Source organism: Telopea speciosissima, chromosome 7 (genome assembly GCF_018873765.1).
Source record: "Telopea speciosissima isolate NSW1024214 ecotype Mountain lineage chromosome 7, Tspe_v1, whole genome shotgun sequence".
NCBI classification, from domain to species: Eukaryota; Viridiplantae; Streptophyta; class Magnoliopsida; order Proteales; family Proteaceae; genus Telopea; species Telopea speciosissima.
In genome coordinates, this window is record NC_057922.1 from 20184077 (window position 1) to 20195980 (window position 11904).

General features: G+C 38.2%; 1 protein-coding gene across 1 annotated transcript; it reads right to left on the reverse strand.

The window, feature by feature from the left end:
* Positions 1–5944: 5944 nt before the first annotated feature.
* LOC122670153 (psbP domain-containing protein 6, chloroplastic) lies at positions 5945–11427 on the reverse strand. Its single transcript, XM_043867142.1, has 3 exons — positions 11024–11427; positions 7319–7635; positions 5945–6168 (listed from the first exon to the last, which is right to left on the reverse strand). The coding sequence occupies exons 1-3, from the start codon at positions 11331–11333 to the stop codon at positions 5998–6000; spliced, it is 798 nt and encodes a 265-aa protein (XP_043723077.1). The 5' UTR covers positions 11334–11427; the 3' UTR covers positions 5945–5997.
* Between the last annotated feature and the right edge of the window lie 477 nt (positions 11428–11904).

Consider the following 11904-nt stretch of genomic DNA (forward strand, 5'->3'; position numbering starts at 1 on the left):
TGAGAGAGAGAGAGGGAACAGACAAATAGCTATTGTTGCAGAATCTTTTTTAAGGAATCCTATATATTCACCCTGTCCTCATGGAAAGGAACCAACCTCGTTGTCAGTGACATTCAATGCATTGCAGCTTTAAATTGTGTGTGCCTACTGTGGCGACGTTGCGTTCATGGAGCGTCGGTTATTCGAATCATCAGATTCGGTTCGTGATGGAATGGATTAGACAAGGTGTGCTGGGCTCTGAAAAGATCGTCATGGAATAGAACCCAATTCGCATCAAACTAGATTATATGTTTGAAAGTCTCAAGTATAAAAGAACGAAAAATATAAGAAAGGGATGGGCAGCCGGCAGGCCGTCGCTTACTTTGCATGCCAGCGGCTGGACCACTGGGAGCTCATGCATGAGAGGGGCGATGATGAGAGCCACGGGGCACAGGCTAGCCGCCTTTTCTCTATAATAATAGAAAAGATGGGAAAAACTACTTTAAGGGAGTGTATGCGCCCTACATCCAGCATAGAGGGGTGAAATGACCACCTTGCCCTGTGAAAGAAGGAAATGTCATCCGGACAGATGCTTCCATGCGCATTGGCCCCTACATGGGGCCATGCTCTTGAATAGAGAACGTCTTCCCATAATAAAAATAAGAGAAAATTTTCTTCCACCAGGTGAGAATGTTTCAACCACTATCCTTGGGTCTTAAAACATCCTCCTATTTACAATTGATTGAACTTGCATGATATTATTGATATCCTCTCTCTTATTCGAAAGTTGCAGTCAAGGGATTCCCTTCAATGGCTTAAGGAGAACTTGATCTGTAATAATATAATAAAATAAAAATCATGATGGAGGTAATGATTAGATTATGTGTCTTTATCTCTTCTTAATTTCAAATTTTTTTTCTTGTTTTTCAAGCATAGCTAAAAAATTAGCTCGATAACGTAACTGATACAAAAAACCATTTTAATCATCCAAAAACAAAAAATTTTGTTTGATTGCAAGGTGTTCATAGCTCACCATGTGTCATCCTCTCTCCTTCCCTTTTGGAAAATACCTGTTTCCCTCATGTGTTCAGTTCTATAATTGGTGCATGTCGCTAGTTTACCAAAAGTTGGGAGCATGCCAACCCTCTCCCTTAAATTGTTAGAAAAACTATGTCGAAGAAATCTGGTAACAAATACATGTATCTCAAAAATAATAATAATATATCAGGGTTTAAAAACAGGTTTTTGTTATGTGCTTATTCTTCAAGTAAGCTAGTTTTAAATATGGTCAAATGTAGGGTATTTTATGGTTTGTGGCTGCTCAATGCAAGGCGGGCATCGCCATATTGGCTGCTGTTGCTAAAGCGGAGAGTGTTCGTGATGGGGTGCTTATGGCTTCTTTTTTGGGATCCGACTCCTCTATTTCTGTTTGTCCGGTACTACCGTGTGTGCCCTACACACAAACGAAGAAGAATGTACCGAGGATAAAGCGGTACATTCTGCTTCGCTTGCGTGTGAGACGCACCGCAGTAGGGGCAGGCGGAAATAGAAGAGTTCGCTTGTCTTTTTTGGGCCTTCGTTCCTTTGTAGGTTTTTTCGGATTGTCTTTCTGTTGTTTGTGGTTTAAGGGGTGACGTCTCCTCTTTAGATTGGGGAGCTAAGTTCGTCATCTGAGTCCCGAACCCTTATTGCCGTCAAAGCCATTTCATCCGGTGATTCCGACGAGTGGATGAAAAGTTTTCATCGATAAATGTATTAAAAGCAACAAAAAATGATAAGACCCTCCAAATTTGAAGTCGATCAAATGTGGGGTAAGGAGAGCGGAGCTCAGGAAGTAGGAATGTGAAAACCCCCCCAACAATTTGCAAGTTTTCAAAGGGTATGAGGGTATCTGTTGGATTCAATATTTTAAAATAGTTTTTTTACTCCATTATTTTTACAATATTTCTACATATCAAAAGATTCCAAAATTTTCTACAAGAACCAAGAATTGGGCCATTTTGGGATAAAAAAGATGAATTGATTTCATAGTTAGGATGACGACGTCACTAACATAGTGCACATATGTATAGTGTTAAATAAAAATATATATTTATACCACGATAGAGGGATTGTCTTTATCATGGTTAACGTTATCTCTTAGTTCTGGGTTTTGTTTTTCCTATAGGTTTTTTTTTTTTTTTATGAAAACTTTTTCCTATAGTTAGACTAGATCTATGCTTCTATTATACTTTCTTATAAAATAAAAAAATAGTTGTACAATGTACTATTTACCTTTTTACCAAAACAATATCTATTTACCTTATTTGGTTGTAACTCTTTCGATTAATATATATAGTCATGGTTTTAGTGCACGGTATCGGAACGTGTATCAGTCAACCTAGAAATTGATACGGTATTGGTATCGGCACAGATCAGTAGTATTGGACAAATTTGACTCCGAATCTCCTTGAAAATTGATATTTTGACCATTTTACCACTTGTCCGTACCATATCACTGATATAGTATCGACACAGTATCGGGATCAACAAGGATCAAAACTACGATCTGATACCAATACTTAGAATTTAGAACCATGTATATAACGATAGACTGGGGGGAACTGTAAGAATAATGATTATGCTCTCTTGCAGTTTAATCTCCTTCCTCATTCTTCCTTTCGTCCATTCCCTCTTCTCTATCTCTTCTATTGGTTACAGATCTTGGGTTTGTCACATGGTATTAGAGCTAAATTAGTACCTGAATCTTCTTGATTTTAACCGGTTTGAGAGTCATTTCAAGGTTCACTAATTTGTGATGAAACCCTAGTCCATAGACAAAGAAGAAGAATTAGGGTTCCATATGGATCATTTATTGGTTTTCGATTGGCTATTGTTGTGTTATCGTGTTATGTGTCTATTGGGGGCCACTTCAGAGCTTTTGGTGTATCAGTCAAGTACCTAACATTTGGTATCAGAGTTGGACACCACGTCATGGGTTCGAGTCACAAAAAGGGTTATCTAGAGTAGAGTGAAAGCCATCAAGAAAAGGCTACATGCCTCCAGACAAAAACCCTAGAGCGGAGTGGAGCCGCTTAGAAAGAACTACCTACCACCTGAGTGAAAGCTTCCTAGAGTGAGAGCCACCGAGGACGACGGGTGCAGAAGCCTGGTGGTCTGTTGTGTGCCTAGTGGAACCCATTCTAGTGTACGTATGGGCGCTAGATTGGGTTAGCCTAGTATGGGCTAGGTTAAAGGGTTTGATTTAACGCGTTCCATCAACTTCAGAGCTTTTGGTGTATCGATCAAGTACCTAACATATCGTTGCTCCTTTCCTCCCATCGTTGGTTGTCAGTCGAAGGTTAAAGAAGAATCGAAGACTCCCCCTGTGGTTTACCGCCTCTGTTTTTGCCCAAGGTTGAAAACAAGTAACCTGTTCTTCCCATCTTCTCGATTGCTCATCCATTAACCTTTTTCTAGATATACCCAATTACCCATCCCCATGATTTGTTGTTTCTTTATTATTCATGGAGTCTTCCCAAGCGACCCGTCCACGCCCCTTTTCAATCAATATCTATATTTAGAGTTATTGCAAAGTCTATCCGAAAAAAGATCTTGTGCAGCCGTGGTGAGAGTTGCACAGGTGAAGCATCGCTAAACGGCAGTAAAAACAGGGGTAAGATAGTCATTTCATAGGTGGGTCCTACCTGGGCCCCACATGTGAAATGACCACCTCCCCCTTGTATTTGGGGTGGTTTTCGTACTGCACTTGTGCAGCTCCCGCCACGGCTACACAAGAGCCATGTCCAGTCTATCCCCAAACAATAATTGCAAATACCCTACATGTCCCATTGCTTCTTTTTATGCCAATAACCCCTTGAAAATTTCTGATTATTTACCAAATTGCCATTGTCTTTTTAATACTTGAAGTCATGTTGATTGAGTGGACACATAAATGATCTGAGTCGGGTGTTTCGAACCCCAGATTGCATTATCTTTAAATGTGCTTGTGAGGTCCCATAAATGTGACCAATAATTGAGTTCAACTGGGGACTACATGGATTATTTATAGAATTGTCATTAGGCTTGAATATTTACAAATTTTCTTGCTTTGGTGGGCTCTAGATCGCATCAGTTTGGGATTTGCAATTTTTGAAAGATTGGTATTTGCATGGAAAGTACCTTCTACTATGAGGGGCAGGTTAAAAATTATTATTAGGATTTTATTTGCTACCTTGAGAGGGTGCTTGAGATTATTTTATTGGAGATTATTTACGACTGCCTTATTGGTGATTATTATATGATGGTTGCATATTATTTATTGCAACCTATGCCTTATTTGTCCATGTGTCATACTATACGTGAGGGGAAGATTGGAGATTCTTATTTGCTCATAATCATCAGTTGGAGATTATTATTATTATTATTTGTTTGTTTGTTTGTTTGTATCTTCAACGATAATTTTATCTATGAAGATGGTATTCAACAACAGTTCATATTTATTTGGTCTACAAGACAACATGATGCTATTTGGTTCCCAGCAACATGATGTTGAGTAATTTGATTTACAACAACCTTATGTTTTATGGTTCACAACAATTTGATATTGTCTGGTCTCCAACAACCTGATGTTGATACTTAGTTCGTAGTAACCTAATACTACATGTTTATTAGTGGAATTTTATTTTAGACCTTTGTTTGGAGCTCAAGAGTGAGTCAGTTCTTTACTAATCAGATCTCTAATCATATGTTATTTACTAATCACATCATTGTTACAATGTTGTTGGAGTGCGCCTTTGTTGAGAAGGGTTTATGTTTAACTGTTGGATGCTACACTTTTATCTATCTTTGTTTGAACAAGCTACTACTTACTACCTGCCTTAATTGAAAAAGATTTATGGTGTAACCATTGGATGTTGTACGTTTATATTTCTTTGAGAAGATGACAACCTACTACTAACCTCCTTAGAGAAGTGTTTTTAACATTGTTGTTACAATTATGATGTTGAAGACTGCGGTTAGTATTCATTATCGCTTATTTTTCTCGTTGTTAATTGAATTTATTTGTCACAAAAAAATTTATCTACTATTGTCGCTGATGGTTGATGTGCTTGAACTAATATTGCTACTGGATTTATGATGATTGATTGAAGTTCTCCTTGTGCTCACTAGTGTCTATGACTGCTACAAGACTGATGCTGTCTTTAAGATATATTCTTGTTGTTCCAAGCTAGAGCCCTTTATATATATACTCCAACTTGTTGGAGAGTGTTAAGATATGCACCATGATAGAGAGATTGTCTCTATTGCGGGTTGACTTTATCTCTTGGTTTTCTGTTTTTTCTATTACTTCTAGAGTTAGGCTACTGTTTCCTATTTAGAGTATACTGTGTAAGATATGTACCACGATAGAGGGATTGTCTCTATCGTGGGTTAACTATATCTCTTAGCTTTGTGTTTTGTCTGTTGTTTTTAGAGTTAGGCTAGAACTCTGTTTCCTATTTAGAGTATACTTCTACTTTTCTATTCTCTTGCCGTTCTAAATCTTTTGGTTAATATAAATAGCGGTAGAGGGGGACTGTGAGAATAAGGATTCTGCTCTCTTTCAATCTTATCTCCTTCCTCATCCTTCGCTTCTTCCATTCTCTCTCTCTCTCTCTCTCTCTCTCTCTCTCTCTCTCTCTCTTCTATTGCAGGCACTGATTATAGGGTTCTGGGTTTGTCACATATAGTACATGAACCACTGAACTTTTGTATTTTGAAATTTGGTCAATCATCTAAACATCAGAACAATACAATGCACAGACCATTTTTATGTTGTCATCAGTCTTGAAGCCTACCTGTGCCCCACTTAGCTCATCCATAATATCTCATCCACAAAACACAATTCTTAATCACTTTCCAATGATTCCAAGCTTGGCCGTGGATGGGATGATAACTCCAAGACTGGCTCGGAAGACCATATCTAAGTGAGTGAAATGACAAATTAAAAGAATAAAATAAATGAATATAACTACTTTTTTTTTTCCGACAGAAAAACTACACTTGGAAGGAATCAAGCATAGCTTTAAGAGTTTTCTGAGATGTCTGCCACTGTTTATCATTGGCACTTGCAACAAATAAGATGACTGTGTTTCCCTTGGCAGTAGCCTTTGCAAGATTGTGTGAACCTGTCAAGGCAAATGGAGTCTCCAGCACATATGTGTAGTACTGCATGCAACAAAGGAAAAATATTATCAGTCACTACAAAGCCATTAAGGTATGATTTTTACTTTCTTCTTCAATTCAGGGGGGGAGCACTTATTGATCATAAGTAGTTCCAAACAAAAAAAATCTATGATCAAACTAAAGTTTGGGGGCCTGCAAATTCGTTTATAAAGAAACATGAACATCCTAAAAGAGATTCGTGAGGATGAGCAAAAAGTGAACTGTTTGGGTATGGTTACTTCAATGATCCAAAGGGATAAATTGAGCAGGGATTTATGTGATTTATATGGCATAATTGAGGTTGGAATAGAACCAAGCAGTGTTAGTCAATAGTCACCGTGGCAGTTCATTTGTGTTGAAGAGTTTACCTTGGCTTGCTGATAACTCACGGAGTCCTTTTTGTTTATCTAAAGCTGTCATTAGTTTTCCAAGCAGCCATTTAAGGAATTGCTTTAGGTTCAATTTGGATTGTGGGAGTGTAAGCAACCAGGAATTGGTAAGTGGTTAGCAGTCCAGCCAGAAAATCACATCGCCATTAAAGCAACTTATTTCAACATCTAAATAGAAATCATACTACACAACTTTGGTGGAGTCTCAATTCCTACTTGATGAGGGAATTGAAGCACTAAAATGAAGGAATGAATTACCATGATACTCAGGTAACTCTACATTACCTGAAAACTGAGCCTTACCAAAATAGCAATCATCTCATTACATGAAAATGAAGCAGAAAGTTTGCAGCAAATAGTTTCTGGATTCAGACCCAGACAGGAATTCTATATACGTTATATTGTTCTTGTTTCCAAAAAACAAGATTGCAAAAACCAACATGTAGATTTATTTCTCAACTCTCAAAAACCAAAATCCTAATTGTCAACAGCTGTGATTTACATCAAATATCAATGAGGTGGATCAAAATTTGGCTTAGAATGTCTCCTACTGAGGAACATATATTCACACCCTCTCAATTTGAGTAGATTACTTGGCTAAGTCAGTGAGCCGTGCGAGTGGTGAATTTTTGCATTTTCTCTCAAAGAAAACAAGAAATTTGTGTACTAAAACCTCCAGGAAGAGTAATGGTATGATAAAGTTATGACACCAGTCCAAAAACTAAATAGAATACCAAAACCTACAATGAGTAATAGGAAGATACCGTCTGTTTGCCGCGCTTTTGAACAGAAGTTTCAATAAGTTCATCAGGATCATATGTGCTTCCAGTGACAAAGGGACCAAGTGATGCAATCAACTTTTCGGGGCTCCCAATTTCTTCAATGGTAGCACTGGGTTTGTTAGTCAAGCGTATCAATGGAGAAGCCACAACCTGGATTTTCCCCTGCCTCTCATCTTCAAATTTCACCTCCACCCAAGGTTCTGCACACTTGGGTTGGCAGTAATTTCCAGATAGTATGTTGGCCACACGCATCTGTTTCCAAGTGGGTGGGAGGAGGAATTCATAAGGCTGCACATTTCCTGAAAGAGGAAGAATTAAAAGCCATGAGAAAGTTAAGAGGATTACTTCAAAAACAGAATAGGAATGAAAGGGTTTTCTGAGAAAGAAAAAAGCTGGAGCAGTGTTTTTAAAGCGGGACAGAATGGGTCAGGGCACGCACCCAACATCCTGAACGTGTTGAACACGATCCCACCAAATAAAATAAGAAAACAAAAATAGAACTTTCAAAATCTTACACTGGGATAATAGGTAGGTGGGATGGTTTGGGCCGACAACTCGCATTTGGGATGCCCCTTTAAACATTGGGTTGGACAACCAGATATGATTCTTTGAGCATATGATTATTCCCTTGATTAATGACAGTATGATAGTTTCATGCAATAGCCAATACTAATGCTTGTGAGCGATCCAGGTTAAAGTTATCTCATCTTCATGATCTTCGAGGGTCAGTTGGACTGATCCAAGATATATTACAGTATATCAGCTGATCCATAATGGATGAGATTCACAATAATTTAAATGGATCTGAGCTCTGATCACATCCCAGAGCGCTTTTCATCTCTTTTCTTTTTTTTTTTTTAAATTTGCTCCTCTTCTTAAAATTTCCTACCCTCCTTCACTGTGTTTTCTTGTAGACATAACCAATCATTCATTGACATATGAAGGGGAGACAAGAAGAAAGATTAGAGAGGCCAGGTTCTCTTTTTTTTTCTTACTTTTGTTTTTGTTTTTGTGCATCACTAGAAAGGTAAAAAAGACTCAAATCCTTGCATCAAGCTGATATATATTTACATACTGCATAATAAAGAGTTTTATGCTTTAAAACTGTATTTTATATGTATTATAAGCACATCCATACATTTATTGACCATTTCCATGCGTATCTTGCGTGTCTCCAATACGATACGATACGTCTCTTAAAATCACCCCTCCAATATACCCGATACCGATAATTAAATCCTTGCCCTACTTCATACTTCCAAACTTCACAATGCCAATGACAAATTGATCATCATTAGCAGCATCGAATTTGTCTACATTATCACATCATCATTGAGGAACCCTGTGTATACACCTCTTCAATTCATCAAAATCAACATATAATTCTTTTTCATTAGTCAGTCCTCCTAAGCTTCTGCGTCTTTGCTTTTGAGTACACTATCTGGTGCTGTGATGAACAAATTTGATTAGCATTAATGGCCCCAATGGTTCACGTGAAGCCACCATCAACATGGATTAGTTCATCTTTAGGCTATGTTCTAGTGGATAAATCAAGTTGGGTTTGGTCATGTTTGGGTTGAATCAATTAAAGAGGAAATTTAAGTGATACTATGAGACTGACTACCACTCTAATTGTTTGGTGAGAAAACAGAGGGTAGAGTGAAAACAAGATACTTTTATTGGGAGATAGTTTGGCTTGATCAAAAGTGCAATGACTACAGTGTAATATATTTAATGTCTATCGTGAGACTACTGGAGATGGTGGTGAAGAGATTTGGAAAAATGGAAAAAGATTTTTGTCCGGATAGAAATAGTGGTAGAAAAAAGATACACTCAGTGGCATGGAATTCTTTTATTTGTAAGTCTAAAAAGGTTGAGATTGGGGGGGGGGGGGGTTTAAGGAATTAAGTAATGAATGAGTCTTTTGTATGTAAATGGCTTTGGAGGTCTGAAGACAAGAATGAAGCCTTACGGAGGGTTATCGTGGGGGTAAATACGGGTTGGGGCTTGGGGCTTGGAGGCTGCGATTCTGGAAGAGAGTGAGAATGTCACATGGAGTGGTATTTGGAAGGGAATTATGAGAGAACATGATAAGTATTTAGAGAAGTCAGGCTGGTAGTTGGGAATGGGGAGAGAGTGGGATTATGGGAAAACAATTGGAGTGGGGAGGGAACTCTATGCAAAATCTGTCCCCACTCTTTATTCAATCTCTTTGAGTAAGGGTAGGTCAGTTAGAGAAGTGTATGGATGAAGGAGGGGAGCAGAGCAGGAGGTAAGAGGAATTTGTTTTTTACCAAAACTTTAGGGAATCTGACTGAAATGGAAGAATATCAATCGCCTTGAACCAGTTTCTTGAGGAATTGTCAGTGGTGGCAGATAGGGTGCACAAGAGAAGATGGACTTTGACAAAAATGGGGCTTCTAACATTATAAGGTGCTTTATATTATGAAGGTCTTCAGCATAGAGGGTATCATTTAGCTAGCAGATAATGTGATTTGTGAAGCAGATAGAGAACCACAAAACTATTTATTTTTGTACTGCAGATTCTCTTTCAGGTCCAGCGAAATGCCTGTGGAGATTAAAGGGTTATTTCTTAAATGGCCTGCTTCTAAACTTGGGCCAAAAAGGAAACTAGTATGGAGAATGGTGTCATTTGCAGCTACATGGGCTATCTGGAAAGAGAGGAACAGGGAGGCCTCTGAGGACAAGAAGAAATCTTATAGATACTACATAAACATGCAGGTTCCTAGTTGATAGAATAGTATATATCTAAACCCCAAGTTAAGAATATGCCCAAGGAGAGGTTTGGGGAGGATTTTCGGTGCTATGGGAATTCTCTTCAAGAGTGCAAAGGCTGGAGGATGATATTGCACAAGGAATAGTGTATGAGATGCATATGTTTTGTGGATAGTTCTAATAAAATTTTTCTTTTTCTGTTCTTTATATTAAAAAAAAAAATGAAAACAGAGAATGTATGAATCACCACTTTGTCTCAAGAGTCCTAGGGCTGTTTGGCCTTCCAATCTATTTCTATTCTGAAGGGATTCGTCGCTTCCCAAACCATTCTCCATAAGGCCTTAAAATTCTCTTCATTGCTCGCATTTTTTCATTCTCCCTGCGCCCCCCCACACACACAAAATGTCACAAAATTAGTTCCAGGTCATGACTCTCGTAATCTTCTTAGTTCTTAGTTTGTACTAGTCATATTTGGCTATTTATGGCTTTCTACATAAATATTCCCACTCAATTTGATATAAATATTTTAGGTCAGATACATAAAATCAGGTCATATTAGCTGCCTCGGTCTTGTCCGTTGGTCTTCCATGTCTAACAAATTTGAGTTTTCTAGTTCATTATTGCGCAAATAGTAACCTCTTCTTGCTCCATAAATTGGGACTGAACCCAAAACCTCATAGTATCAGAACAGCTTTTCAGGTCAGTTTCCACATGTGAAACTTCTGAAATTTAATTCCCATTGGCATTTCAATGCAATTATACTCAATAAAGATGAATCCCACCATCTTCATCAAACAAAAACTATAATTCTTGAACTCTGAAACGATTTTGAGAAGAAAAAAAAAACCCATAAACCCATTAAAAGAGGACCAAAATAACATCAAAGATATTAGTGAATCAAGTGAGGAAAAAAACCTATAAAAGTCTGTAAAGCATCCAGAAGTTCCATACCTGCACGAAGAGCAGGAGTATCTTTGGAAGTGGCCTTGAAGAGGACGAAGGAAGGATCAGAAGGCGAAGGTGGGAGATAGGAACCGACTTCGACCTCTCGGGCTTCTGAAATTGGAGGTTCTTTCCACAGAATCGGAACTAAAATGATTCCTTTGAGGAATTCCCTTCTATGTAAAGCAAGCTTCTGGTAATGAAGAAATTCACCGGAGCTTTTGGTTGGATTGATAGAAATGGAGTGAAATGACGAAATTTTTGAAGTGTTTAAGGTGGAGAAGATATGGGATAGCGGAGTTACGTAGGCCGTCGCCATTAGGGAGGACTGAGGAGAGAGAGAGAGAGAACGAGGTTTAAAGGCTGGTTTACACTCCCGCCATTATGGCCTTATCCGGGTTGGATGAGAACAATCGGAGGACCGAATTGACATTCTCCGCCGAGTCAAATTGGGTCATATTGAGGCTGTTTACTATATCTCACTCTCTACATCAGCCGGGTGATCCAAGTTGCAGTTTGCCAGATTCGGTTTGAGTTCTCTAAATTTTGAAAGAAATTTTTTGTGGCTTTAAAGGTTAGTTGATAGCATTTTTGTTAAAGTGTGAGGTAATCTTGTATCTTTCCAAGTGCTTGCTATTTCTCCATTAAAAAAAAAAAAGTATTTGTTATTTATCTCTCAATTTTGTGGTGTATCTCAAGTTTGAACATAAGGTCACAAGGTCATTACATGTGAAGAAAGAGAAAGAGAGAGAGAGATCCCTCCCTTAACAATTCAGAGAACATGTATCCTCCCTTAACGATTTAGAGAATCCTTTCCCTAACAACAAATTTGCTATACAAATGCAATTGAGATAAAAGATTTGGGAAAAGATTATGTACAACACCAGCTC

Bases quoted from the DNA above. Each gene is read 5' to 3' on its own strand.
- LOC122670153 (XM_043867142.1), bottom strand. From the start codon at position 11,333: ATGGCGACGGCCTACGTAACTCCGCTATCCCATATCTTCTCCACCTTA. The intron at 7,636-11,023 runs GTATGGAACTTC...TTCCTCTTTCAG, and splicing joins TACTCCTGCTCTTCGTGCAG to GAAATGTGCAGCCTTATGAA. The intron at 6,169-7,318 runs GTATCTTCCTAT...TGTTGCATGCAG, and splicing joins AAAAGCGCGGCAAACAGACG to TACTACACATATGTGCTGGA.